At 39.9% G+C, this 27,332-nt stretch overlaps 1 protein-coding gene across 1 annotated transcript in view; it reads left to right on the forward strand.

Annotated features, from left to right (window-relative positions):
* Nucleotides 1-27,332, forward strand: part of LOC128655901 (fucolectin) — a 177,002-nt gene that overhangs the window by 106,246 nt on the left and 43,424 nt on the right. Inside the window, exon 4 of the mRNA XM_053709490.1 lies at nt 14,270-14,570. Within this exon, the coding sequence (XP_053565465.1) occupies nt 14,270-14,570 (301 nt within the window). The remainder of the gene's footprint in view (nt 1-14,269; nt 14,571-27,332) is intronic.

A 27,332-nucleotide genomic window follows, 5' to 3' on the forward strand; every position in this document is an offset into this window, starting at 1 on the left:
GTAGCTATGAAACTGACATATGAAGTATATCCTCCTGGATCCCACATTGTATTGCAGCTGCTTTGCAGGATTAAATAGTAAAAACCCTGTGCGGGCATCAGCAAGTGGAGTCCACCAGCATCCCTCCTGTGATATAACTCTTTGAATTTGTTTTTACTGCTGAGCGGGTGGAAATCTCCTACCGGGGTGAGGTGCTCTTTAAGATTAGTGCAGGTACCCAGCTCATCGGAGCGTGGAATCCTAGTACCTTGTGGCTCGAGAGATTTTAAGCTAGGTTCGTACCCCTCTTGTGAGATCACAGGGTCCTAGCACTGGCGCAGCTGCATGTTGCACTGCGCTGAAACTTCTAAACAGGTATCGGCTGCAGCTATAGAATCCTTTAGAAAGGTAGGGGAAAATGAAGACTGGATCTCTGCTGTAAGCGTTGTTGTGTGATAATTTGGTGGCGCTATACAAATAAATGATAATAATAAATGATAATGCTAATTACACAGGTCCATCAGCGTGGTAAGCAAATCTCTAGGGTTAGTCGCCATGATGCCATAAGTATTTCAAAGACACCTCACTTGTACCAGTAGTATCTCAGGAATTTTGTATGCGCCACTTGGTCCAACCACTGTACCGCTGTCTCCAACATATGGAGCATCAACTTCTCTCAGTGATTTTTTAGATGCCTGGTTTCACGGTTGCCCGCCAGCTTTGGTCTTCTTATCCTGTCCGGTTGTTGCAGGTTATGCCCTAAGTGCTGGCCTCTTCAATAATGAGTCCGCGGATCAACAAGCCACCCACGTGGCATCATGTTCGTCTTCGCTTCCTTTTAGAGGCTGATTCTTTTGCAGCTTAATCCGCCCTGGTCACTTGTTGGTAAGTGTGTATTTCTTACCGGGTTGCGGTTTAATTGTGCTGACAAGCGGGCTCCTGCGGCAGGGCGCAATTCTCCTCTGTATCCTTTGCTACGTCAGAAGCGTCATGTGAGAAGGCCCAAACCCTGTCAGCCTCCCAGAAATTAGATTCGTGTTATGCTTTTTTACATGTTTTGCATGTTTTTTTTTGTGTTGTTTACGATGATGTTTATGACTATGTAAAAATCAATAAAAATAATTTTACATAAAAAAAGGAAGCAACGTTTCTTATTATAGAACCCTGGTCCATCTCCCAGGATATGTGATTGGTGCTCATAGAAACTCCTCTCTGGAGTATAAATGGGGTAAAATGGGTAAAGAAAGAAACTCCTCCCAGGAGTATGAGGGGTTGAGAACATGGAGCTCTGGAGGTCAAAGTACAGAGCTTAAGAAATGTCACCGTTCCTAATAATATGACACTGTAAATACCCTTCCTTACCCCCACATCTGTGGGTATTTGTGAGCCTTGGATAGCCAGATAATAAGAAGCTGAGCACTTCCATGTTCCTTTATAAGTTAGCTCACTCCTCCCAGATAGGGTTGGGAGCTCTGGATGACCAGTAGGGCTGTCTCACCTATAAGCTGAAAATGGCTTCAGCATCTTTCCTTTTTCTCATATACAGGTAATTTGTTTATTTTGTTTGCTTTCAAATTGCAACATATGAAGCCTCCTTTCAGGATTCCAATAGAACATACAATTTCAAACAACTTTCCAATTCACTTCTATTATTAAATTTACATTATTTCCTTGGTATCCTTTGCTGAAGGAGCAAAACTTTAATTTCAGCGAAGACTAGCGTATGCAGTTATTTTGTTATGACCGAATTTCGACAATGTTAAAGGGACACTGAACCCAAAAAAAATTCTTTCGGATTCAGCTAGAGCATGGAATTTTAAGCAACTTTCTAATTTACTCCTATTATCAATTTTGAAAAAGAAGGCATCTAAGCTAAGGAGCCAGCCAAATTGTGGTTCAGGACCCTAGACAGCACTTTTTTATTGGTGGATTAATTTATCCACCAATCAGCAAGAACAACCCAGGTTGTTCACCAAAATGGGCCGGCATCTAAACTTACATTCTTGCTTTTCAAATAAAGATACCAAGAGAATAAATAAAATTTGATAATAGGAGTAAATTAGAAAGTTGCTTAAAATTGAATGGACTATCTGAATCAGGAAAGAAAAAAATTGGGTTCAGTGTCCCTTTAATGGAATTTGGTTAACCACTTATTTCCTAGGGGGAATTCAGAGTAAAGCAGAAGCAGCTGGACACCAGCTTAAACTTGAAGTAGCTAGTGCTACTGCTACAAGCCAGCAGCAGCACACAATGATTTTTAATTAGGTCAGAATTGTCAAGAACAAATGTTAACTTTTCCTACCTGTACAATCCGCACATTACATATTTTGATTCAAACTCATCAGCTTTCATTTGCTGAGATAAAACGGCAAGACCTGGAGGTCTAAAATGCTTAATGAATGTGACAACACCTGTGAGAAAACTTCAGATATTCCATAGGAACTCCCTTGTATAGTCCAGTCACTTGCTCTGTGAGAAACATTTTCTAAATAAAAGTATGCTTTGAATTCTGTAATCTTTCGTATGCTTTCAATTTTGCTGTTTTGTTTGTTTTAAAACATTAAATACAAATCGTTTCTGAGTGTGTACGTTAAATAAGAATTCTACAGAAATAAATTTGCATTTTGTTGCTTATTTTTAATACATATTTAAAGGGATAGAAAAGTCAAAATTAAACTTGGATGATTTAGACAGAGTTTGTAATTTTAAGATACCTTTAATTTATCTTCTATTTTCAAATAAACACAGTTCTCTTGATATCCATTGTTGAAAAAGTATATGCACATATGCTACACTAGTAGGAGTTATTTAGTGGTTGGTGCCTGTACACATTTTTTTCTTGTGATTGACTGACTAAAAAAGTTAAAAAAGTTGTTAAAAATTGTATTTTCTATCTTAATTCTGTAAGCAAAAAAAAAAGAGTTTCATATCCCTTTAACCCCTTCGCTACTGGGACTTTCAGAGAAGAACTTGTCCAAAATACCGGATATTTTGTTTTTCATTTTTGCTATTACTCAATTTAAACAGAAATGTTTTTTTTTATTTACCTGTCACAACTATATATTTGTTTCAAGTAAACAACCCAAAGTGTTCATCTATGTGATCATATAAAAAAAAATTGTTAAAGGGACAGTCAAGTCCAAAAAAAACTTTCATTACTCAAATAGGGCATGTAATTTTAAACAACTTTCCAATTTACTTTTATCACCAATATTGCTTTGTTCTCTTGGTATTCTTAGTTGAAAGCTAAACCTAGGAGGTTCATATGCTAATTTATTAGACCTTGAATGCCGCCTCTAATCTAAATGCATTTTGACAGTTTTTTACCACTAGAGGGTTTTAGTTCATTTGTTTCATATGGATAACATTGAGCTCATGCACTTGAATTTACCAAGGAGTGAGCACTGATTGGCTAAAATGCAAGTCTGTCAAAAGAACTGAAATAAGGGGGCAGTCTGCAGAGGCTTAGATACAAAGTAATCACAGAGGTGAAACGTGTATTATTATAGCTGTAACAAAGTGAAAAAAAACATTCTACGCTACACTCCACAATAGAAATGTTAGAATAATCACAATAAAAAAGCCTAAAAGTGGCATATAAAATAATTACCTTGAAATGAATTAACTAAAAATGGCATATAGGTAAATTAAATAAATTAAATAAAATAAATAAAATAGATAAATAAATAAGATCATATAAAATTCCTATAGCATCAATATTCATAAGTTAGTAGGGAATTCATATATCATCAGTATACAATAATAAAAAAAGGAATTAGATGGACCAGTCTTTTTCCCCAGAGTCAAAGATATAATGTAACACTTAGTTCAGATCAGCACACAAAGTATCTCAAAAGACCCCGCAGTAATAATGTAGTTATTATTCACTGCTAATCGGATGATTTGTATCTCTGTATTGGATATTATCCTCAGGTGCTGCTCTGACGAAAAGCAATGCGCACAATTTAAAAACTCACTTACAAAATGTGTGGTTAAAATCAGCATGTAATCTTTAGGTGGTGATACGAGTGAACCACTCAGTCTCTTCTCCGGGATTAAACTGACAGGCACCCAACGCTATACCAACGCGTAACCCACAAGGTGACTTCTGGTTCCAGACTTAGGGACACCACTCGTTAGCACTCATTAGCAGAATTATAAAAACAGGAATGAAATCTCAACGCATTTCTCTTGGACTACGTCCAGGCTTTGTCAAGAGGAAATTATTATCACTCGTATCACCACCTAAAGATTACATGCTGATTTTAACCACACATTTTGTGTGTTTTTAAATTGTGCGAATTGCTTTTTAAAATTAAATTTGACTTGAATCGAGTTTGCGCTCTGTGTTCTTTGTCTTTTCTAATATTATAACTGTGTTGTTTATGCAAAACTGGGGAATGGGTAATTAAGGGATTACCTATCTTTTAAAACAACAAAAATTCTGGTGTTGACTGACCCTTTAACTTTTGCACAAACTTTGAGTTTCTCACTGAAACTATTTACATAACACTTGGTATTATTTATTTATTTTACATTTATTTTTTTCTGCCATGTAGTGATCGTCCTCAACCCTCCCACCTCCCTGATCCCCATAAAAAACTCTCTCTAACCCTCCTCTTTCCACTATTTGCGGCCATCTTTAGTACTGGCACCTGTCTGCCAGTACCAATAAAAACATAATTTATGCTTACCTGATAAATTCCTTTCTCCTGTAGTGTAGTCAGTCCACGGGTCATCCATTACTTATGGGATATTAACTCCTCCCTAACAGGAAGTGCAAGAGGATCACCCAAGCAGAGCTGCTATATAGCTCCTCCCCTCTACGTCACACCCAGTCATTCGACCGAAAACCAAACGAGAAAGGAGAAACTATAGGGTGCAGTGGTGACTGGAGTATAATTTAAAATTTAGACCTGCCATAAAAAACAGGGCGGGCCGTGGACTGACTACACTACAGGAGAAAGGAATTTATCAGGTAAGCATAAATTATGTTTTCTCCTGTTAAGTGTAGTCAGTCCACGGGTCATCCATTACTTATGGGATACCAATACCAAAGCTAAAGTACACGGATGACGGGAGGGACAGGCAGGATCTTTATACGGAAGGAACCACTGCCTGAAGAACCTTTCTCCCAAAAACAGCCTCCGAAGAAGCAAAAGTGTCAAATTTGTAAAATTTGGAAAAAGTATGAAGAGAAGACCAAGTTGCAGCCTTGCAAATCTGTTCAAAAGAGGCCTCATTCTTAAAGGCCCAAGTGGAAGCCACAGCTCTAGTAGAATGAGCTGTAATCCTTTCAGGAGGCTGCTGTCCAGCAGTCTCATAGGCTAAACGTATTATGCTACGAAGCCAAAAAGAGAGAGAGGTAGCAGATGCTTTTTGACCTCTCCTCTGTCCAGAATAAACGACAAACAGGGAAGAAGTTTGGCGAAAATCTTTAGTTGCCTGTAAATAAAATTTCAGGGCACGGACTACGTCTAGATTGTGCAGAAGTCGTTCCTTCTTTGAAGAAGGGTTAGGGCACAATGATGGAACAACAATCTCTTGATTGATATTCTTGTTAGTGACTACCTTAGGTAAGAACCCAGGTTTAGTACGCAGAACTACCTTATCTGAATGAAAAATCAGATAAGGAGAATCACAATGTAAGGCCGATAACTCAGAGACTCTACGAGCCGAGGAAATAGCCATTAAAAACAGAACTTTCCAAGATAACAGCTTGATATCAATGGAATGAAGGGGTTCAAACGGAACACCCTGTAAAACGTTAAGAACTAAGTTTAAGCTCCACGGTGGAGCTACAGTCTTAAACACAGGCTTAATCCTGGCCAAAGCCTGACAAAAAGCCTGAACGTCTGGAACTTCTGACAGACGTTTGTGTAAAAGGATGGACAGAGCTGAGATCTGTCCCTTTAAAGAACTTGCAGATAAACCCTTTTCTAAACCTTCCTGTAGAAAAGACAATATCCTAGGAATCCTAACCTTACTCCATGAGTAACTCTTGGATTCGCACCAGTGTAAATATTTACGCCATATCTTATGGTAAATTTTTCTGGTAACAGGTTTCCTAGCCTGTATTAAGGTATCAATTACTGACTCCGAAAATCCACGCTTTGATAAAATCAAGCGTTTAATTTCCATGCAGTCAGCTTCAGAGAAATTAGATTTTGATGTTTGAAAGGACCCTGAATTAGAAGGTCCTGTCTCAGAGGCAGCGACCAAGGTGGACAGGATGACATGTCCACTAGATCTGCATACCAGGTCCTGCGTGGCCACGCAGGCGCTATTAGAATCACCAATGCTTTTTCCTGTTTGATCCTGGCAATCAATCGAGGAAGCATCGGGAACGGTGGAAACACATAAGCCATGTTGAAGACCCAAGGTGCTGTCAGAGCATCTATCAGCGCCGCTCCCGGATCCCTGGACCTGGATCCGTAACAAGGAAGTTTGGCGTTCTGGCGAGACGCCATGAGATCCAGATCTGGTTTGCCCCAACGTCTAAGTATTTGGGCAAAGACCTCCGGATGAAGTTCCCACTCCCCCGGATGAAAAGTCTGGCGACTTAAGAAATCCGCCTCCCAGTTCTCCACGCCTGGAATGTGAATCGCTGACAGGTGGCAAGAGTGAGACTCTGCCCAGCGAATAATCTTTGAGACTTCCATCATCGCTAGGGAACTCCTTGTCCCTCCCTGATGATTGATGTAAGCCACAGTCGTGATGTTGTCCGACTGAAACCTGATGAACCTCAGAGTTGCTAACTGAGGCCAAGTCAGAAGGGCATTGAGAACTGCTCTCAATTCCAGAATGTTTATTGGAAGGAGACTCTCCTCCTGAGTCCATGATCCCTGAGCCTTCAGGGAATTCCAGACAGCGCCCCAACCTAAAAGGCTGGCGTCTGTTGTTACAATTGTCCAGTCTGGCCTGCTGAAGGGCATCCCCCTGGACAGATGTGGCCGAAAAAGCCACCATAGAAGAGAATCTCTGGTCTCTTGATCCAGATTCAGCATAGGGGACAAATCTGAGTAATCCCCATTCCACTGACTTAGCATGCACAATTGCAGTGGTCTGAGATGCAGGCGTGCAAAAGGTACTATGTCCATTGCCGCTACCATTAAGCCGATTACCTCCATGCATTGAGCCACTGACGGGTGTTGAATGGAATGAAGGACACGGCAAGCATTTAGAAGTTTTGTTAACCTGTCCTCTGTCAGGTAAATTTTCATTTCAACAGAATCTATAAGAGTCCCCAAGAAGGGAACTCTTGTGAGTGGTAAGAGAGAACTCTTTTCTTCGTTCACCTTCCACCCATGCGACCTTAGAAATGCCAGTACTAACTCTGTATGAGACTTGGCAGTTTGGAAGCTTGACGCTTGTATCAGAATGTCGTCTAGGTACGGAGCTACCGATATTCCTCGCGGTCTTAGTACCGCCAGAAGAGAGCCCAGAACCTTTGTAAAGATTCTTGGAGCCGTAGCTAACCCGAAGGGAAGAGCTACAAACTGGTAATGCCTGTCTAGGAAGGCAAACCTTAGATACCGGTAATGATCCTTGTGAATCGGTATGTGAAGGTAGGCATCCTTTAAATCCACTGTGGTCATGTACTGACCTCTTTGGATCATGGGTAAGATTGTCCGAATAGTTTCCATTTTGAACGATGGAACTCTTAGGAATTTGTTTAGGATCTTTAAATCCAATATTGGTCTGAAGGTTCCCTCTTTTTTGGGAACCACAAACAGATTTGAGTAAAACCCTTGTCCGTGTTCCGACCGCGGAACTGGGTGGATCACTCCCATTAGTAAGAGGTCTTGTACACAGCGTAGAAACGCCTCTTTCTTTATCTGGTTTGTTGACAACCTTGAAAGATGAAATCTCCCTTGTGGAGGAGAAGCTTTGAAGTCCAGAAGATATCCCTGAGATATGATCTCCAACGCCCAGGGATCCTGGACATCTCTTGCCCAAGCCTGGGCGAAGAGAGAGAGTCTGCCCCCCACTAGATCCGTTTCCGGATCGGGGGCCCTCACTTCATGCTGTCTTAGGGGCAGCAGCAGGTTTTCTGGCCTGCTTGCCCTTGTTCCAGGTCTGGTTAGGTTTCCAGCCTTGTCTGTAGCGAGCAACAGCTCCTTCCTGTTTTGGAGCAGAGGAAGTTGATGCTGCTCCTGCCTTGAAGTTACGAAAGGCATGAAAATTAGACTGTCTAGCCCTTGGTTTGGCTCTGTCTTGAGGCAAGGCATGGCCTTTACCTCCCGTAATATCAGCGATAATTTCTTTCAAACCGGGCCCGAATAATGTCTGCCCCTTGAAAGGTATGTTAAGCAATTTAGATTTAGAAGTCACATCAGCTGACCAGGATTTTAGCCACAGCGCTCTGCGCGCCTGAATGGCGAATCCGGAATTCTTAGCCGTAAGTTTAGTTAAGTGTACTACGGCATCAGAAATAAATGAATTAGCTAGCTTAAGGGTTTTAAGCTTGTGTGTAATCTCATCTAATGGAGCTGAGTCAAGGGTCTCTTCCAGAGACTCAAACCAAAATGCTGCCGCAGCCGTGACAGGCGCAATGCATGCAAGGGGTTGCAATATAAAACCTTGTTGAACAAACATTTTCTTAAGGTAACCCTCTAACTTTTTATCCATTGGATCTGAAAAGGCACAGCTATCCTCCACCGGGATAGTGGTACGCTTAGCTAAAGTAGAAACTGCTCCCTCCACCTTAGGGACCGTTTGCCATAAGTCCCGTGTGGTGGCGTCTATTGGAAACATTTTTCTGAATATAGGAGGGGGTGAGAAAGGCACACCGGGTCTATCCCACTCCTTAGTAACAATTTCAGTAAGTCTCTTAGGTATAGGAAAAACGTCAGTACTCGTCGGTACCGCAAAATATTTATCCAACCTACACATTTTCTCTGGGATTGCAACTGTGTTACAATCATTCAGAGCCGCTAACACCTCCCCTAGTAATACACGGAGGTTTTCCAGCTTAAACTTAAAATTTGAAATGTCTGAATCCAGTTTATTTGGATCAGATCCGTCACCCGCAGAATGAAGCTCTCCGTCCTCATGTTCTGCAAATTGTGACGCAGTATCAGACATGGCCCTAGCATTATCAGCGCACTCTGTTCTCATCCCAGAGTTATCTCGTTTACCCCTAAGTTCTGGCAATTTAGACAAAACTTCAGTCATAACATTAGCCATGTCTTGTAAAGTGATTTGTAATGGCCGCCCTGATGTACTTGGCGTTACAATATCACGCACCTCCTGAGCGGGAGATGCAGGTACTGACACGTGAGGCAAGTTAGTCGGCATAACTTCCCCCTCGTTGTCTGGTGAATGTTGCTTAACATGTACAGATTGGCTTTTATTCAAAGTAGCATCAATGCAATTAGTACATAAATTTCTATTGGGCTCCACCTTGGCTTTTGAACATATTGCACAAAGAGATTCCTCTGTGTCAGACATGTTTAAACAAACTAGCAATTAGACTAGCAAGCTTGGAAATACTTTTCAACTGAATTTACAAGCAATATGCAAAACGTTACTGTGCCTTTGAGAAGCACACAAAAAAACTGACACTTTGATATAACAATGAACCGGTTTAGTTATAGCAATCAATTTTTCATATGAAATGCATTAATTTAGCAAAGGATAGCACCCATCAGCAAATGGATTATTAATACCAAAAAAAACGATTGACAAATAAATACGTTTTTTATCACAGTCAAAGCACAGTCTCACAGGTCTGCTGTGAGTGATTACCTCCCTCAAACTAGTTTTGGAGACCCCTGAGCTCTGTAGAGACGTCCTGGATCATGCAGGGAGAATAAGGAAGACTGTGACTGAAATTTTAATGCGTAGTAAAAGCGCCAAAAATAGGCCCCTCCCACTCTTAATACAGCAGTGGGGAAGCTCAGTAACTGATTTTATGCAAAATAAACGACAGCCAAGTGGGAAATAATGCCCATAAATTTTCACCAAGTACCTCAGAGAAAAAAACGATTAAACTGTCAGTAAACGTTTTAAATATATGAATAAGAATAAAAGCCTGTTGCTAGTCGCTATCACTGCAGAGAGGCTAGAGTTATATGTATACAGTATTTTCTTAGTGAAGTGCCATTCCCCAGAAATACTTTGGTGCCAACATACATACATAACAGCCTGATACCAGTTACTACTACTGCATTTAAGGCTGTACTTACATTATATCGGTATTAGCAGTATTTTCTCAGTCAATTCCATTCCTTAGAAAATAATATACTGCAACATACCTCTTTGCAGGTGAACCCTGCCCGCTGTCCCCTGTTCTGAAGTTACCTCGCTCCTCAGAATGGCCGAGAACAGCAAATGGATCTTAGTTACGTCCGCTAAGATCATACACAAACTCAGGTAGATTCTTCTTCTAATACTGCCTGAGAAGAAACAACACACTCCGGTGCTGTTTAAAATAACAAACTTTTGATTGAAGTAATAAAAAACTAAATTTAATAACCACACTCCTCTCACACATCCTATCTATTAGTTAGGTGCAAGAGAATGACTGGGTGTGACGTAGAGGGGAGGAGCTATATAGCAGCTCTGCTTGGGTGATCCTCTTGCACTTCCTGTTAGGGAGGAGTTAATATCCCATAAGTAATGGATGACCCGTGGACTGACTACACTTAACAGGAGAAATACATATTTTTAAATTTATTTTTTACATTTTCTGTAGTATAGTGGTCCCCACACTGGCGATCGTTGTCTGTAGCGATCTGGCATCTGCCTTCTTATAGAACCGGAGTACCATATGCAGGCAGATGCCTGGAGCTCAGGAACACAGGCTCTTGACTGTAGCTTTAGTACTGCATGATGTATATATACAGTACATTGTCCTAGGTTAAGTCGTTAAATTGGCAATATTAGTATGTTTTTTTTATTCATATATTGTATTTTTAATATAATTTCAAACTGATAGATTATTGAACACTATCAGGGGTTGACCGACAACCCATGGGGCCCCCGGGCAAAAACATTTAAATAATAAATATATATAATCTGTATTAGTATCAAATCTAGGGATCCTCACACTGATATATATATCCTATAATATAAAAGGCCAGGTATGTTAGTCCGAAGCTGTTTCCCAAACTGATCTGCTGTCCGCTGCAAGAACGGTCGGCAAGAGTGGGCAGGTTCGGGCATGGCTGGGGCGGGGCTGGACGGGAGCAGGTGTGACGTGACGGGAGCGGGCGTGGTGGGGGCAGGAGCAGGGGTGGGTGCGTGGTCGTGCAGGAGTGGCCGTGAGAGAGCACAAAAGAGGGAGGAGAGAGAGCAAAATAGGGGAGAGAGAGAGCAAAAGAGAGGGGAGAGAGAGCAAAAGAGAGGAGGGAGAGAGAGAGAGCAAAAGAGAGGAGGGAGAGAGAGAGAGCAAAAGAGAGGGGGGGAGAGAGAGAGAGCAAAAGAGAGGGGGAGAGAGCAAAAGAGAAGATGGGAGAGAGAGAACAAAAGAGAGGGAGGGAGAGAGAGCAAAAGAGAGGGGGAAAGAGAGCAAAAGAGAGGGGGAGAGAGAGCAAAAGAGAGGGGGAGAGAGAGCAAAAGAGAGGGGGGAGAGAGAGAGCAAAAGAGAGGGGGGAGAGAGAGCAAAAGAGAGGGGGGAGAGAGAGATCTAAAGAGAGGGGGGGAGAAAGAGCAAAAGAGAGGAGAGAGAGCAAAAGAGAGGGATGGAGAGAGAAAGAGCAAAAGAGAGGGGGGAGAGAGAGAGCAACAGAGATGGGGGAGAAAGAGAGAAAACAAAAGAGAGGGGAGAGAGAGAGCAAAAGAGAGGGGGATAGAGCAAAAAAGAGGGGGAGAGAGCAAAAGAGAGGGAGAAAGAGAGCAAAAGAGAGGGGGAGAAAAAGCAAAAGAGATCGGGGAGAAAGAGCAAAAGAGAGGGGGAGAGAGAGCAAAAGAGAGGGGGGAAAGAGAGCAAAATAGAGGGGAGAGAGAGAGCAAAATAGAGGGGGGAGAGAGAGCAAAAGAGAGGGGGGAGAGAGAGAGAGCAAAAGAGAGGGGGAGAGAGAGAGCAAAAGAGAGGAGGAGTGAGAGAGCAAAAGAGAGGGGGATAGATAGAGCAAAAGAGATTGGAAGAGAGAGAGAGAGCAAAAGAGAGGGGGAGAACGAGAGAGCAAAAGAGAGGGGGAGAGAGCAAAATAGAGGAGAGAGCAAGGGGTGGGACCACTGTACTGCAAAAAATGGCAGTGTACACAGGCTTTAGGACTAGTATATATATATATCATTTAAAAGCAAAGTGCATTCACCGGGCTTTATCCGATACACCATTTATTTATTAATGTTTTCGGGGTTTAACCCCCTTCCTCAGACAGACAAATGTCAAAAAACTCACCCAAAACACCCCAAAACAAATAAATGGTGTATTGAAGAATGTACCGGTGAGTGCACTTTGCTTTGAAATTATTTGAATATTTGTTGCACCCTGGGCAGAAGGTACTGTTTACTGGAGTGCTAACCTGCTTGGTCAGTATATATATATATATATATATATATATATATATATATATATATATATATATATATATATATATATATATATATATATATATATATATATATATATATATATAAAAATATGCAGCTGAAGCTAGTTCACCTTTCTCCCAGCCAAATTGTGTAGGTCTTTTACGTTAGCACTCTACAGTGAGTGCAGCAAACTAAAACATTACTGCTGCTTGAAACTGCTTGAAACTTTTTTAATGGCGCCTGGCTCCCCAGCAATCTTTAGTAGCACATCACTGATTTAACAGGTTGGATGGTCTTTGCCCCCCCCCCCCCCCACTGGACTGTGGCCCATTGGTTGTTAACTGAGTGCCCAATGGGTCAGTTTGCCTATGAAAACTATACTGTTATATATGTGCTTCTTCTTTGCATACACAAATGAAAGTTATGCCCTTTACGGAGATACACAGCTATCAAGATAAAGTTTGATACAAATGTAACCCCAGATATTTTTTAATTAATGAATTGTTGCTACATGAGGAAAAAATCCAGGTGTGTGACTTGATTAAATAAATGTCTTATGCTGCTGAGTGGCATATTTTTATTAGGATAACATTAAAATTAATTCTATTATTATTAGTATTATTATTAATATTTATTTTTGAATTTTTTGGGTGAAATGCTAACTAAATAAGTTCATGGTCTACTAAAAAACTAAAAACACACATGTCATGTAGGTAAAACTAAATGCAAAGTGAACAATAGTCTAAATGACTTAGGTTTAGGCACAGCTCAGCAGTGAAGGGGTTAATCTAAAAATGCATACAGATACCAACTATAATGAAGCACATTAGGTGAATATACACTGTGACACATGTTGTAGTCCCTGATCTATATATTGTATCTGAATATACAAGGATGTTTATAAATATATTTGTATTTTATTGCTATAAAGAATATTTATTCCATACAAAAAATGAGATTATTACACTCTCACTGATTTATATGAGTTGTGGGACTGTTTTATTATTAAAGATATACTAAACCTAATTTTTTTCTTTCATGATTCAGGTTTAACATAAGTACCTTTATAATTTACTCCTATTATCAAATGTTCTTCGTTCTCTTGGTATCTTTATTTGAAAAGCAGGAATGAAAGCTAAGGAGCCGGCCCATTTTAGGTTCAGTACCTGAATAGTGCTTGCTGATTGGTGGCTATATATAACCACCAATCAGCAAGCGCTATCCAGGTTGCTAACCCAATAGGCCTGCTCCTAAGTTTTCATTCCTGCTTTTTCAAATAAAGATACCAAGAGAACGAAGATAAATCAATTATTGGAGTAAATTAGAAAGTTGCTTAAAATTTCATGCTCTATCCAAATCCTAAAAGAAAAAATGTGGGTTTAGTATCCCTTTAATATTTGTTTTTGTGGGATGCTAACAAACTAAAGAAGTTTCTGGCCTATTAAAAACATATGATGTAGGTACACCTAAATGCAAAGAGAAAACAAGTCTAATTAGGCATAGGCACAGCGCAGCGGTGAAGAGGTTAATCTAAAGATGCTTACAGATGCCAGCTACACACTGGTACAGTAAATGTTGTAGTCCCTGATCTATATCTAATCTCTGAATATATAAGGATAGCTTGTGAACTTATTTGTAATTTATTGCTATAAACAAGACTAGTTCCATACAAAGAAGGAAAAAATAGCCAGTATTACACTCTCACTGATTTCGAGGAGTTGTAAGGCTGTTTACCTTATTTGTTTAATAATTGTATGTCTAATTGTAAACTCCAGCTGCATTGTTTTCTTGTATATCCTAATTGCAGATGAGAATGTTGCCCTTCGTGGTCGTGCAACACAATCCTCGGTATTTGGTAACACAAAATATGGATATGTGTCATGGCCGATAAATGCAATAGATGGGAACCCGGATGCCGATTATTACCACGGGTCTTGTACTCACACAAACAATGATATGTCCCCGTGGTGGAGGTTGGACTTACTAAGAAATCACAGAATTTCAAAAGTGATAATCACAAACAGAGGTGACTGCTGTGGAGAGAGACTGAATGGGGGTGAAATTCTCATTGGGAGCTCACTGGCAAATAATGGAAACAACAATCCCAGGTAAAGATTGCATATTTAATGCTTTACCATATTTGAGGATCTTAGAATTTTAAATATATTTCCATTTATACAGAGAAATATTAATCTATATGCTTTAAGTATGAGTCAAAAATATGTCAAATACTGGGCATACCACTGTAAGTGCATTGCTCAAGTCTGCTCATATTCTGCTCCTGCTGGGCGGGACATCAAACTGTATAGTTAAAGGGGCATTAAACACTTTCAGATGGTAATATAAAATGATAAATTGTATATATAAAAAATCTTCTACAAAATACTTTATTTATTTTGTCCTCTTTTCCTGTAATTCCATTCTGAAATTGTGAGATTTTCAGTTCCTGTTAGTAATGGAAGTGCAGAGCACTGTTATATTCTACACAGCCATTGGCTGCAGTCTCTAGTGACCTATTTATAACTGCCCCTAATTGGCCACAGCAGAAAAGGTAACCTAAGTTACAACATGGCAGCTCTCATTGTTTTATAGAGACTAAAACTTTACACTTATTTTGTCACTATTGAAACAAGAAAATACAGCTACATGTTATTCTCAGACTAATCTTTTCTTTGAATCATCGTTCTATCTAGCATTTATTTATTGTTTAATGTCCCTTTAAGGGCTTATATCAGTGATTCTCAACCTCAGTCCTTAGGTAACCCTTAACATGATAATCAACCGAACAGTAACCATGATTACTAACCTGCTATCACCTATTTTACCTGTGCTTTAGTTCAGATATCATGAAAATCTGGACTGTTAGGGGTTTTTGAGGATTGGAGTTGAGAAACACTGGCCTTGACCTTTAAGGTCGTCAATTTCCGGCCTTCTGCCCATGAAGACCACCCACAACAATCCCTCAAAGTTAACACTTCCTTAACCATTGAATAAAAAGATATAAATATAAAACTTTTCAAATATTTAAATACCTTACAAATAAGTGCAAATAACAAACTGCAACAACAACTTCTGTAAACATATGAGCAAGCGGTGCTAGTTCCAAAATGGCTGTAAGTATGGCTGTCAATTCTCTTGGCACAACCTTATTAAGGATTGAGTCTGTTAACCGTCTTTAAAAACCTGCCTCTAAGAGATCCCCTTGTCCCTTGAGACGTTCCACAAGCCTTCCACCCCATGGGAATACAAATTACCTTAACACCTTCCAATTGGCCATAACCCGCTGTCTTGCAGCGAACTACCACCCCAGCCATCCAACTGCGTCATGACAAAAAGAATACACCAGCCAAAACGAAAGGGCGGGCAAGAGGGAGATGCTGCTTCAGAAATTTGTTATCACTGATCTGCAACATTTTCCCGCTCAGCTCCTTAAATAATGGCTTCCTTCACTCCACCCCCTTTTTTCAACCAACCCCCCATAATGGCCTATTCCTCCTCCGGTCAAAGGCCCCTGCCGGCTATAGCTTTGCTCGCCTCTAGGGGCCCCCTAGATCACCTGCAAACAGCTATAAAAACATCTAGCGGCAACAGAGAGATCACTATGAGCTAGAATCTATGCAAGTTACAATAATGACACAATAAAATCAAGAGGCACCTTATTTTCATTAGGTATGTGCACATTTCTTTATTTGGCTATTAGTTTGTCAAACACATTCCAAATATGGCCACAGGTAGTAGCATTCGTCTATTTTCAGTGCCAGATATAATAGTGTTAAAGGGCAACACACAAAGATCTGTGCTACCTGCAGTCATATTTGTAATTCATTTGACAAATGAATATTTGAATAACACATTTTGCACATCCACAAGTATACACAACTCTTTTTTTTTGATAGTGCTAAATAATAGCAGCATCTAATGACTAGTTGCTATGAACAGCCAGCAAGAGAAACCCCTGGATAAAAGAACTTGAAAGAGGGGTTCTGTGACCCCCACAGAGGTCAAGTGGAGAGTTCATCCTGGGGTCAGTGGGCTGGACTGGGGACTGAGCTTGTGTGAGATTCATTCTAGGGCGTTCGAGGAGAAGCTCCTGCCTGCCCACCCACCCCCCTTTTATTTATGTGGCTTAGTTGTATGTCATAACTTGTGGGGGGTGCTTGCCTATTTGGTGGCTTTGGTCAGACAGGGGATTTTTTGGTACTTCCTGTTTGATTGGCAGGGGAGAATTCGGTACAAGGGGGCGTGCCCTTCTTGGTTGTAACGGAGGGTATGTTTTGTGGCAGGGCATGCACCCTGGGGTTTTATCTAAATGTTTACCTGTTTATGTGGAAATGTTATGATTATGGTCTTGGTGTATTTATTTGAGTGAAACAAAGTGCCTAATATGAGAGCCAGGGAGTTAAAAGACTAGTACTTATAGTACATACGTAAAAATGTTACAGTTTATTAATCCTAACCTATGGAAAGCCTCCAGCCCAAAAAAAACCCAACCTAACACAAATATGTGTAGCTCTAAGCTCTCAGTGCAATTTAAATTAAATTATGATGTCCTGAACTCCTCAAAGCCTTAAAGGAACAGTAAACTCATTGATATATATTTGACAATATATTTTAATTATTTATTTTGCCCCATTTTCATGTAATTTAGTTCTGCAAATTGAGCATTTTCTCATTCTCAGAACATGAACAGCACCCTGCTGACTTCTGAAGACTAACTCTGTTTCATATATATCTGTGCCTAATTGGCTTCAACTGATAAGAACTGAAAAACAGAGCACTTATACTAACTTTATAATTGTGACTAGCCTTGTTGTCTGTGGACTAAAGGTCAAATTGGCTCTTCCAAATAAGGCGAATGGTGGGCGGCGTTTGGCTACTGCAGTAAAAAGGATGTTTGCAAAACAACATAAATTTCTTGTAATTACAAGGTGTTTACTGTCCCTTTAACTGTAATGACTGAGCTAATTCTCTTCATTGCATTTAACCTTAACAGCATATCCTTGATTATGTAATTAAAGGTATAGAATGGTCAAAATCTAAATGTGCGTGTGTGCATTTAAATTTAAAACATAGGGGCATTTGTCCACTACACTTCCATTAGCAAAAATGCTTCTTGTAAAAGTTAATATTGGTTTTCAGCAGCATATGCACATATGCTGTCAGTGCTTTGTGCACCAGCATTAAAATACCACCACTTCTCAGAGATTTGTCAGTGGTCTGTATGACACAAATTCAGTCTTTACTGATACAATACAAACTACTACAAGCTCACAGAACAGGCATAGGGGCGTAGTTATCAAGCCGTCAACCTCAAATACGCTGGAATTCCGCAGCGTATTTGTGGCGAGGCTGATTCTCCTTAGTTATCAAGCCCTAGATACCGGCAAAAGTAGAATTTTGTGACGTAAGCTTCGATCCGCCGGACTCAGTCCGACACAGATCGATTCTTACGTCACTCCAGATGTTCGGCACACAAGTGCGGCACAATCTGACTACTTTTGCTAGTTATCAAAAAACTAGCAGGTAAGCTCGGCACTTTTCCGGCCCAGCGTACCTGGATTTCAATCCGCTGCCCTGGAGGCGGTGGATCCCATAGAAATCAATGGGAGTCTGACCATAGCGAAAGTTCATGTTCGCTGCTGCCAGACATCCCATTGATTCCTATGGGAGCTGTCTACACCTAACACCCTAACATGTACCCCGAGTCTAAACACCCCTAATCTGCCCCCCCTACACCGCCGCAACTAAATAAAGTTATTACCCCTAAACCGCCGCTCCCGGAGCCCACCGCCACTCTAATAAACTGATTAACCCCTAAACCGCCGCTCCCGGAGCCCACCGCCACTCTAATAAACTGATTAACCCCTAAACCGCCGCTCCCGGAGCCCACCGCAAGCTAAAATAAATATGTTAACCCCTAAACCGCCGCTCCCGGGCCCCGCCGCAACGATAATATATGTATTAACCCCTAAACCACCGCTCCCAGACCCCGCCGCCACCTACATGATACCTATTAACCCCTTTCCTGCCCCCCTATACCGTCGCCACCTATAATAAATGTATTAACCCCTATCCTGCCCCCCCTACACCGTCGCCACCTATAATAAATTTATTAACCCCTATCCTGCCCCCCACTACACCGCCGCCACTGTAATAAAATTATTAACCCCTAAACCTAAGTCTAACCCTAACCCTAACACCCCCTAACTTAAATATTAATTAAATAAATCTAAATAATATTTCTCTTATTAAATAAATTAATCCTATTTAAAACTAAATACTTACCTTTAAAATAAACCCTAATATAGCTACAATATAAATAATAATTATATTGTATCTATCTTAGGATTTATTTTTATTTTACAGGCATCTTTCAATTTATTTTAAATAGGTACAATAGCTATTAAAGAGTTATTAACTATTTAATAGCTACCTAGTTAAAATAAAGAGAAATTAACCTGTAAAATAAAAACTAACCTAAGTTACAATTACACCTAACACTACACTATACTTAAATTAATTAATCCTATTTAAAACTAAATACTTACCTGTAAAATAAACCCTAAGATAGCTGCAATGTAATTAATAATTACATTGTAGCTATTTTAGGATTTATATTTATTTTACAGGTAACTTGGTATTTATTTTAGCTAGTTAGAATAGTTATTAAATAGTTATTAACTATTTAATAACTACCTAGCTAAAAGAAATACAAAATTACCTGTAAAATAAATCCTAACCTAAGTTACAATTAAACCTAACACTACACTATGATTACATTAATTAAATAAATTAGCTACAAATAACTACAATTAAATTAAATTAAATAAACTAACTAAAGTACAAAAAATAAAAAAAGCTAAGTTACAAAAATAAAAAAAATAAGTTACAAACATTTAAAACATATTACAACAATTTTAAACTACTTACACCTAATCTAAGCCCCCTAATAAAATAACAAAGCCCCCGAAAATAAAAAAAATTCCATACCCTATTCTAAATTAAAAAGTTCAAAGCTCTTTTACCTTACCAGCCCTTAAAAGGTCCTTTTGCGGGGCATGCCCCAAAGAATTCAGCTCTTTCACCTGTAAAAGAAAAATACAACCCCCCCCCAACATTAAAACCCACCACCCACATACCCCTAATCTAACCCAAACCCCCCTTAAAAAAACCTAACACTACCCCCCTGAAGATCATCCTACCTTGAGTCGTCTTCAGCCAGCCGACCATCAATGGAACCGAAGAGGAGATCCGGAGCGGCAGAAGTCATCATCCAAGGGGCGCTGCAGAAATCTTCCATCCGATGAAGTCATCATCTAGGCGGCACTGAAGAAATCTTCCATATGGGCGATGTCATCTTCCAAGCGGCGTCTTCAATCTTCATCCATCCGGAGCTGAGCGGAGCCATCTTCAGACGAGCCGACGCGGAGCCATCCTCATTCAATCAGCCAATCAGATTTTTCCTACCTTAATTCCGATTGGCTGATAGAATCCTATCAGCCAATCGGAATTGAATGGACGCCATCTTGGATGATGTCCCTTAAAGGAATATACATTCGTCGGTAGTCGTCGGGAAGAAGAGGATGGCTCCGCATCGGCTCGTCTGAAGATGGCTCCGCTCAGCTCCGGATGGATGAAGATTGAACACGCCGCTTGGAAGATGACATCGCCCGTATGGAAGATTTCTTCAGCGCCGTCTGGATGATGACTTCATCTGATGGAAGATTTCTTCAGCGCCCCTTGGATGATGACTTCTGCCGCTCCGGATCTCCTCTTCGGTTCCATCGATGGTCGGCTGGCTGAAGACGACTCACGGTAGGATGATCTTCAGGGGGGTAGTGTTAGGTTTTTTTTAAGGGGGGTTTGGGTTAGATTAGGGGTATGTGGGTGGTGGGTTTTAATGTTGGGGGGGTTGTATTTTTCTTTTACAGGCAAAAGAGCTGAATTCTTTGGGGCATGCCCCGCAAAAGGCCCTTTTTAGGGCTGGTAAGGTAAAAGAGCTTTAAACTTCTAATTTTTATTTTGGGGGGCTTTGTTATTTTATTAGGGGGCTTAGATTAGGTGTAAGTAGCTTAAAATTGTTGTAATATGTTTTAAATGTTTGTAACTTATTTTTTTTACTTTTTGTAACTTAGCTTTTTTTATTTTTTGTACTTTAGTTAGTTTATTTAATTTAATTTAATTGTAGTTGTTTGTTGCTAATTTATTTAATTAATGTAATGATAGTGTAGTGTTAGGTTTAATTGTAACTTAGGATAGGATTTATTTTACAGGTAATTTTGTATTTCTTTTAGCTAGGTAGTTATTAAATAGTTAATAACTATTTAATAACTATTCTAACTAGCTAAAATAAATACCAAGTTACCTGTAAAATAAATATAAATCCTAAAATAGCTACAATGTAATTATTAATTACATTGCAGCTATCTTAGGGTTTATTTTACAGGTAAGTGTTTAGTTTTAAATAGGATTAATTTATTTAAGTATAGTGTAGTGTTAGGTGTAATTGTAACTTAGGTTAGTTTTTATTTTACAGGTTAATTTCTCTTTATTTTAACTAGGTAGCTATTAAATAGTTAATAACTATTTAATAGCTATTGTACCTATTTAAAATAAATTGAAAGATGCCTGTAAAATAAAAATAAATCCTATATTATTATTTATATTGTAGCTATATTAGGGTTTATTTTAAAGGTAAGTATTTAGTTTTAAATAGGATTAATTTATTTAATAAGAGAAATATTATTTAGATTTATTTAATTAATATTTAAGTTAGGGGGGTTTTAGGGTTAGTGTTAGACTTAGGTTTAGGGGTTAATAATTTTATTACAGTGGCGGCGGTGTAGGGGGGGCAGGATAGGGGTTAATACATTTATTATAGGTGGCGACGGTGTAGGGGGGGCAGATTAGGGGTTAATAAGTTTAATATAGGTTGCGGCGGGGTCCGTGAGCGGCGGTTTAGGGGTTAAACTATTTATTTAGTTGCGGCGAGGTCCGGGATCGGCAGGATAGGGGTTAATAACTTTATTATAGAGGGCGGCGGTATAGGGGGGGCAGGATAGGGGTTACTAGGTAGAATGTAGGTGGCGGCAGTGTCCGGGAGCGGTGGTTTAGGAGTTAATACATTTATAAGAGTTGCGGCGGGGTCTAGGAGCAGCGGTTTAGGGGTTTATAACTTTATTGAGTTGCGGGGGGCTCCGTGGGTGTCGGTATAGGGGGTAGAGCAGTGTAGTTAGTGTGGGTGCTTAGTGACAGGCTAGCAATAAAGCTGGGAAAAAGCCGAAGAGCAGCGAGATCGGATGAGTGATAACTCTCACAGTCCGCTGCTCATCGCCCGTACTTGGTGCGCGGCTTTTTGACAGCTTTATTGATAACTTAGGCAAAATTTTTCAGGTCCGCGGCAGCGATGGTAGGCGAGCTTAGGCGGGCGTATTGAACCGGCGAAGGCAGGTAAAGTAGACGGCTTGATAACTAGGCCCCATGGTGTGTGAACCCTGGTTCTCTAATCACACATAGAACACGTGATGCTAAACAACAGCAATAATTTTTATTAAAAACAGTAAACTGCAAAAAGGAAATTTATGCTCACCTGATAAATTGATTTCTTCTACGATACGACGAGTCCACGGATTTCATCCTTACTTGTGGGATATTATCCTCCTGCTAACAGGAAGTGGCAAAGAGCACCACAGCAGAGCTGTATATATAGCTCCTCCCTTCCCTCCACCCCCAGTCATTCGACCGAAGGTTTAGGAAGAGAAAGGAAAAGCTAAAAGGTGCAGAGGTGACTGAAGTTGTAAAAATAAAATATAATCTGTCTTAAAATGACAGGGAGGGCCGTGGACTCGTCATATCATAGAAGAAATCAATTTATCAGGTAAGCATAAATTTCCTTTTCTTCTACAAGATACGACGAGTCCACGGATTTCACCCTTACTTGTGGGATACAATACCAAAGCTACAGGACACGGATGAAAGGGAGGGACAAGACAGAGACCACTGCTTGAAGAACTTTTCTCCCAAAAACAGCCTCAGAAGAAGCAAAAGTATCAAATTTGGAAAATTTGGAAAAAGTATGAAGGGACAACCAAGTTGCAGCCTTACAAATATGTTCAACAGAAGCATCGTTTTTAAAGGCCCATGTGGAAGCCACAGCCCTAGTAGAATGAGCCTTGGGGAGAATTGGATGGCATATCCTGATTCTCTTCAGACTGAGAATCATCCTTAGGCACACTTTCATTACCTAAAATATGCTTTTTACAATGTAAGGCCCTTTCAGTACAAGAGGTACACAATGTAAGAGGGGGTTCCACAATGGCTTCCAAACACATAGAGCAATGAGTTTCCTCAATGTCAGACATGTTGAACAGACTAGTAATAACCACAATAGTCGTTAAACACTTTATTTATTGAATTAAACAATTTTTAGAAAAACGTGTACTGCGCCTTTAAGAAATAAAAAAGCGCACAATTTTTTCCAAACTGCCTAAAAACGTTAAATAATGCTATCTAATAAGCTACACATATACAATAGTGCCAAAAATTAATGCACCCTAAGAGCAAAGGGTAAAATTAACCTCTAAAAGTTTTTTATTGCAATGTAAATTGATTTAAAAAAACGACCCCTGCAGCTCGCCACAACGACCCCTGCCCCCAGGGTACTGCAAAAAGACTTGATAACGATCCGGTTAACAGGACATCAGTTTAGGCCCATCTGGAGCTAATGCCTGCTGCCTTCACAGCCAGAGTAACTGCGCGTCTGAGCGCGCGAAAATAAGCCCCGCCCATCATGGACGACGTTCACCTCAGCCTGTACAACCGCATGGGAAGCAGTTTAGCCATAAACCATGTGGTCCCCAAAACACAACCTCATAAAAACAGCCATATAATTGTTTGTTATCTACAAATAAAAACAAAACCGTTAAGCTGCCTCTCCCAGTGTCTCTGAAACATGCTGCAATAAGCCCTTTGCTGCATTAAGCCCAGTACTATGTTAATAAATAATACACACAGGTTTTTCAGTAATACCCTCTGTTTCAACAGGTCTACTGCTTACCCCTTCCCTTGCAGGGAAAAAATGTCAGCCAGTTCTGATACACTAAGTCTCCTCAGAAATAAAGGACTGAACATACCTCAATGCTGCTTGTAGCATGAAACCATTCTCCACACTGAAGATTTCTCTTGTACTACCTTCAGAAGCTCTGTGGGAACCAACATGGATCTTAGTTACATCCGCTAAGATCATCAACCTCCGGGCAGAATTCTTCTTCTATATCCTCCCTGAGGAAAATAGTACTCACCGGTACCATTTAAAATAAAAAACTTCTTGATTAAAGAAACTAAAACTAACACCTCACTTTACCTCTTCCTAGTACTAAACACAGGCAAAGAGAATGACTGGGGGTGGAGGGAAGGGAGGAGCTATATATACAGCTCTGCTGTGGTGCTCTTTGCCACTTCCTGTTAGCAGGAGGATAATATCCCACAAGTAAGGATGAAATCCATGGACTCGTCGTATCTTGTAGAAGAAAATGCTTCTATTTCAAACTGAAATGCAGATTTCAATTTTGACCTTTCCCTTTAACTATTCAGAGTTAAAGGGACACTGAACCCATTTTTTTTCTTTTGTGATTCAGATAGAGCATGCAATTTTAAGCAACGTTCTATTTGCTGCCTAAGAATCCCTTGAATTAAATAGGAAAGCAGATTGCTACTTACAGGAAACTTAGTGCTCTGCTCCTTTTGTAAAGGAACATAAAACGCTTGTCTGTTCTCTTGCATATATTCACATTTGTCAAAGGTGACTTTTCAAAACAGATTCAAAATTGGAATTGTTTTTGTTTTTAGCCAAACTCATCATTTACCTTTGAAGAAGCCAGTCTCGAATTACTACTGGAGTAGACAAATCCACAAATTTCAGTGTTAAATGACGTAAAAAGAGTGCAAAATAGATAATTAAAGTATATTGCAAAGTGTTTACTATGCATAATTAAGCATTTTATATTCCAATGCCATGCTGCTTTATGTCCCTTTAAAGAATATGCAAAGGGGTGACTCTGTCAGGCTAAGCAAGTTTAAGCCCTTAACGACAGGGCACAGCATCTGTCATGAAGCCCTTAAAGGGACATAAAACCCAATTTTTTTCTTTCATGATTTAGATAGATAATACAATTTTAAACAACTTTCCAATTTACTTCTATTTAATTTGCTTCCTTCTCTTGTTATCCCTTGCTGAATGGTTTATATAGGCAAGCTCAGGAGCAGCAGAAAACTTACACCTAGATTACGAGTTTTGTGTTAGGCTTAAAAAGCAGCGTTGGCCTGTCCTAACGCTGCTTTTTAATGCCCGCTGGTATTACGAGTCTTGAAGGTACAGGCTCACCGCTCACTTTTTTGGCCAGACTTGGAAATACCGCAAATCCACTTACGTAAATTGCGTATCCTCTTTTTTCAATGGGACTTGCATAACACCGGTATTAAGAGTCTGACAAATAGTGAGCGGTAGACCCTCTCCTGTCAAGACTGGTACCGCATTTTAAAGTCAGTAGTTAAGAGTTTTATGGTACAAAGCTGTAGCATAACACTCTTAACTAAAGTGCTAAAAACATAATTTATGTAAGAACTTACCTGATAAATTAATTTCTTTCATATTGGCAAGAGTCCATGAGCTAGTGACGTATGGGATATACCATCCTACCAGGAGAGGCAAAGTTTCCCAAACCTCAAAATGCCTATAAATACACCCCTCACCACACCCACAATTCAATTTAACGAATAGCCAAGTAGTAGGTTGATAAAGAAAGGAGTAAAAAGCATCAACAAAGGAATTTGTAAATAATTGTGCTTTATACAAAAAATCATAACCACCATAAAAAAGGGGGTGGGCCTCATGGACTCTTGCCAATATGAAAGACATGAATTTATCAGGTAAGTTCTTACATAAATTATGTTTTATTTCATGTAATTGGCAAGTGTCCATGAGCTAGTGACGTATGGGATAGCAATACCCAAGATGTGGAATTCAATGCAAGAGTCACTAGAGAGGGAGGGAAAAAAATAAAACCAACCATTTTCCGCTGAAAATATTAATCCACAACCCAAAATATATGTTTATTCTCATAAATGAAAGGAAAAAACTTAAATCATAAGCAGAAGAATCAAACTGAAACAGCTGCCTGAAGAACTTTTCTTCCAAAAACTGCGTCCGAAGAAGCAAATACATCAAAATGGTAGAATTTAGTAAATGTATGCAAAAAAGACCAAGTTGCTGCTTTGCAAATCTGATCAACTGAAGCTTCATTCTTAAAAGCCCACGAAGTAGAGACTGATCTAGTAGAATGAGCTGTAAGTCTCTGAGGCGGGGCTTGACCCGACTCCAAATAAGCTAGATGAATCAAAAACTTTATCCACAAAGCCAAGGAAACAGCAGAAGCCGTCTGACCTTTCCTAGAACCAGAAAATGTCACAAATAGACTAGAAGTCGTCCTGAAATCTTTAGTAGCTTCAACATAATATTTCAAAGCTCTTACCACATCCAAAGAATGTAAGGATCTCTCCAAAGAATTCTTATGATTAGGACACAAGGAAGGGACAACAATTTCTCTATTAATGTTGTTAGAATTCACAACCTTAGGTAAGAATTTAAATGAAGTCCGCAAAACTGCCTTACCCTGATGAAAAATCAGAAAAGGAAATTCCCAAGAGAGAGCGTATAATTCAGAAACTCTTCTAGCACAAGAGCCTGCACAAAACAATGAATATCAGGAAGTTTAGCAATCTTTCTATGATATAAAACAGAAAGAGCAGAGATTTGTCCTTTCAAGGAACTTGCAGAAAACCCTTATCTAAACCATCTTGAAGAAACTGTAAAATTCTAGGAATTTTAAAAGAATGCCAAGAGAATTTATGAGAAGAACACCATGAAATGTAAGTCTTCCATACTCGATAATAAATCTTTCTAGAAACAGATTTACAAGCCTGCAACATAGTATTAATCACTGAGTCAGAGAAACCTCTATGACTAAGCATTCAATCTCCATACCTTCAAATGCAATGATTTTAGATCCTGATGGAAAAGCGGACCTTGAGATAGAAGGTCTGACCTTAGTGGAAGTGGCCAGGTTGGCAACTGGACATCCGAACAAGATCCGCATACCAAAACCTGTGAGGCCATGCTGGAGCCACCAGCAGCACAAACGATTGCTCCATGATGATTTTGGAGATCACTCTTGGAAGAACTAGAGGCAGGAAAATATAAGCCAGTTGATAACACCAAGGAAGTGTCAACGCATCCACTGCTTCTGCCTGAGCATACCTGGACCTGGACAGGTACCTGGGAAGTTCCTTGTTTAGATGAGATGCCATCAGATCTATTTCTGGAAGCCCCCACATCTGAACAACTTGAGGAAACATATCTGGGTGGAGAAACCATTCACCTGGATGTAGAGTCTGACGACTGAGGTAATCCGCTTCCCAATGTGTTTATATCTGGGATATGAACCACAGAAATTAGACAGGAGCTGGATTCCGCCCAAATAAGTATCCGAGATACTTCTTTCATAGCTTGAGGACTGTGAGTCCCACCCTGATGATTGACATGTGCCACAGTTGTGAAATTGTCTATCTGAAAGCAAAAGAACGGTTCTCTCTTCAACAGAGGCCAAAAATGAAGAGCCCTGAGAATCGTACAGAGTTCCAAAATATTTATTGGTAATCTCGCCTCTTGAGATTTCCAAACCCCTTGTGCTGTCAGAGATCCCCAAACAGCTCCCCAACCTGAAAGACTCGCATCTGTTGTGATAACAGTCTAGGTTGGACGAACGAAAGAGGCCCCTAGAATTATACAATGGTGATCTAACCACCAAGTCAGA

This window comes from Bombina bombina, chromosome 4, assembly GCF_027579735.1.
Source record: "Bombina bombina isolate aBomBom1 chromosome 4, aBomBom1.pri, whole genome shotgun sequence".
In the NCBI taxonomy this organism is placed as follows: domain Eukaryota; kingdom Metazoa; phylum Chordata; class Amphibia; order Anura; family Bombinatoridae; genus Bombina; species Bombina bombina.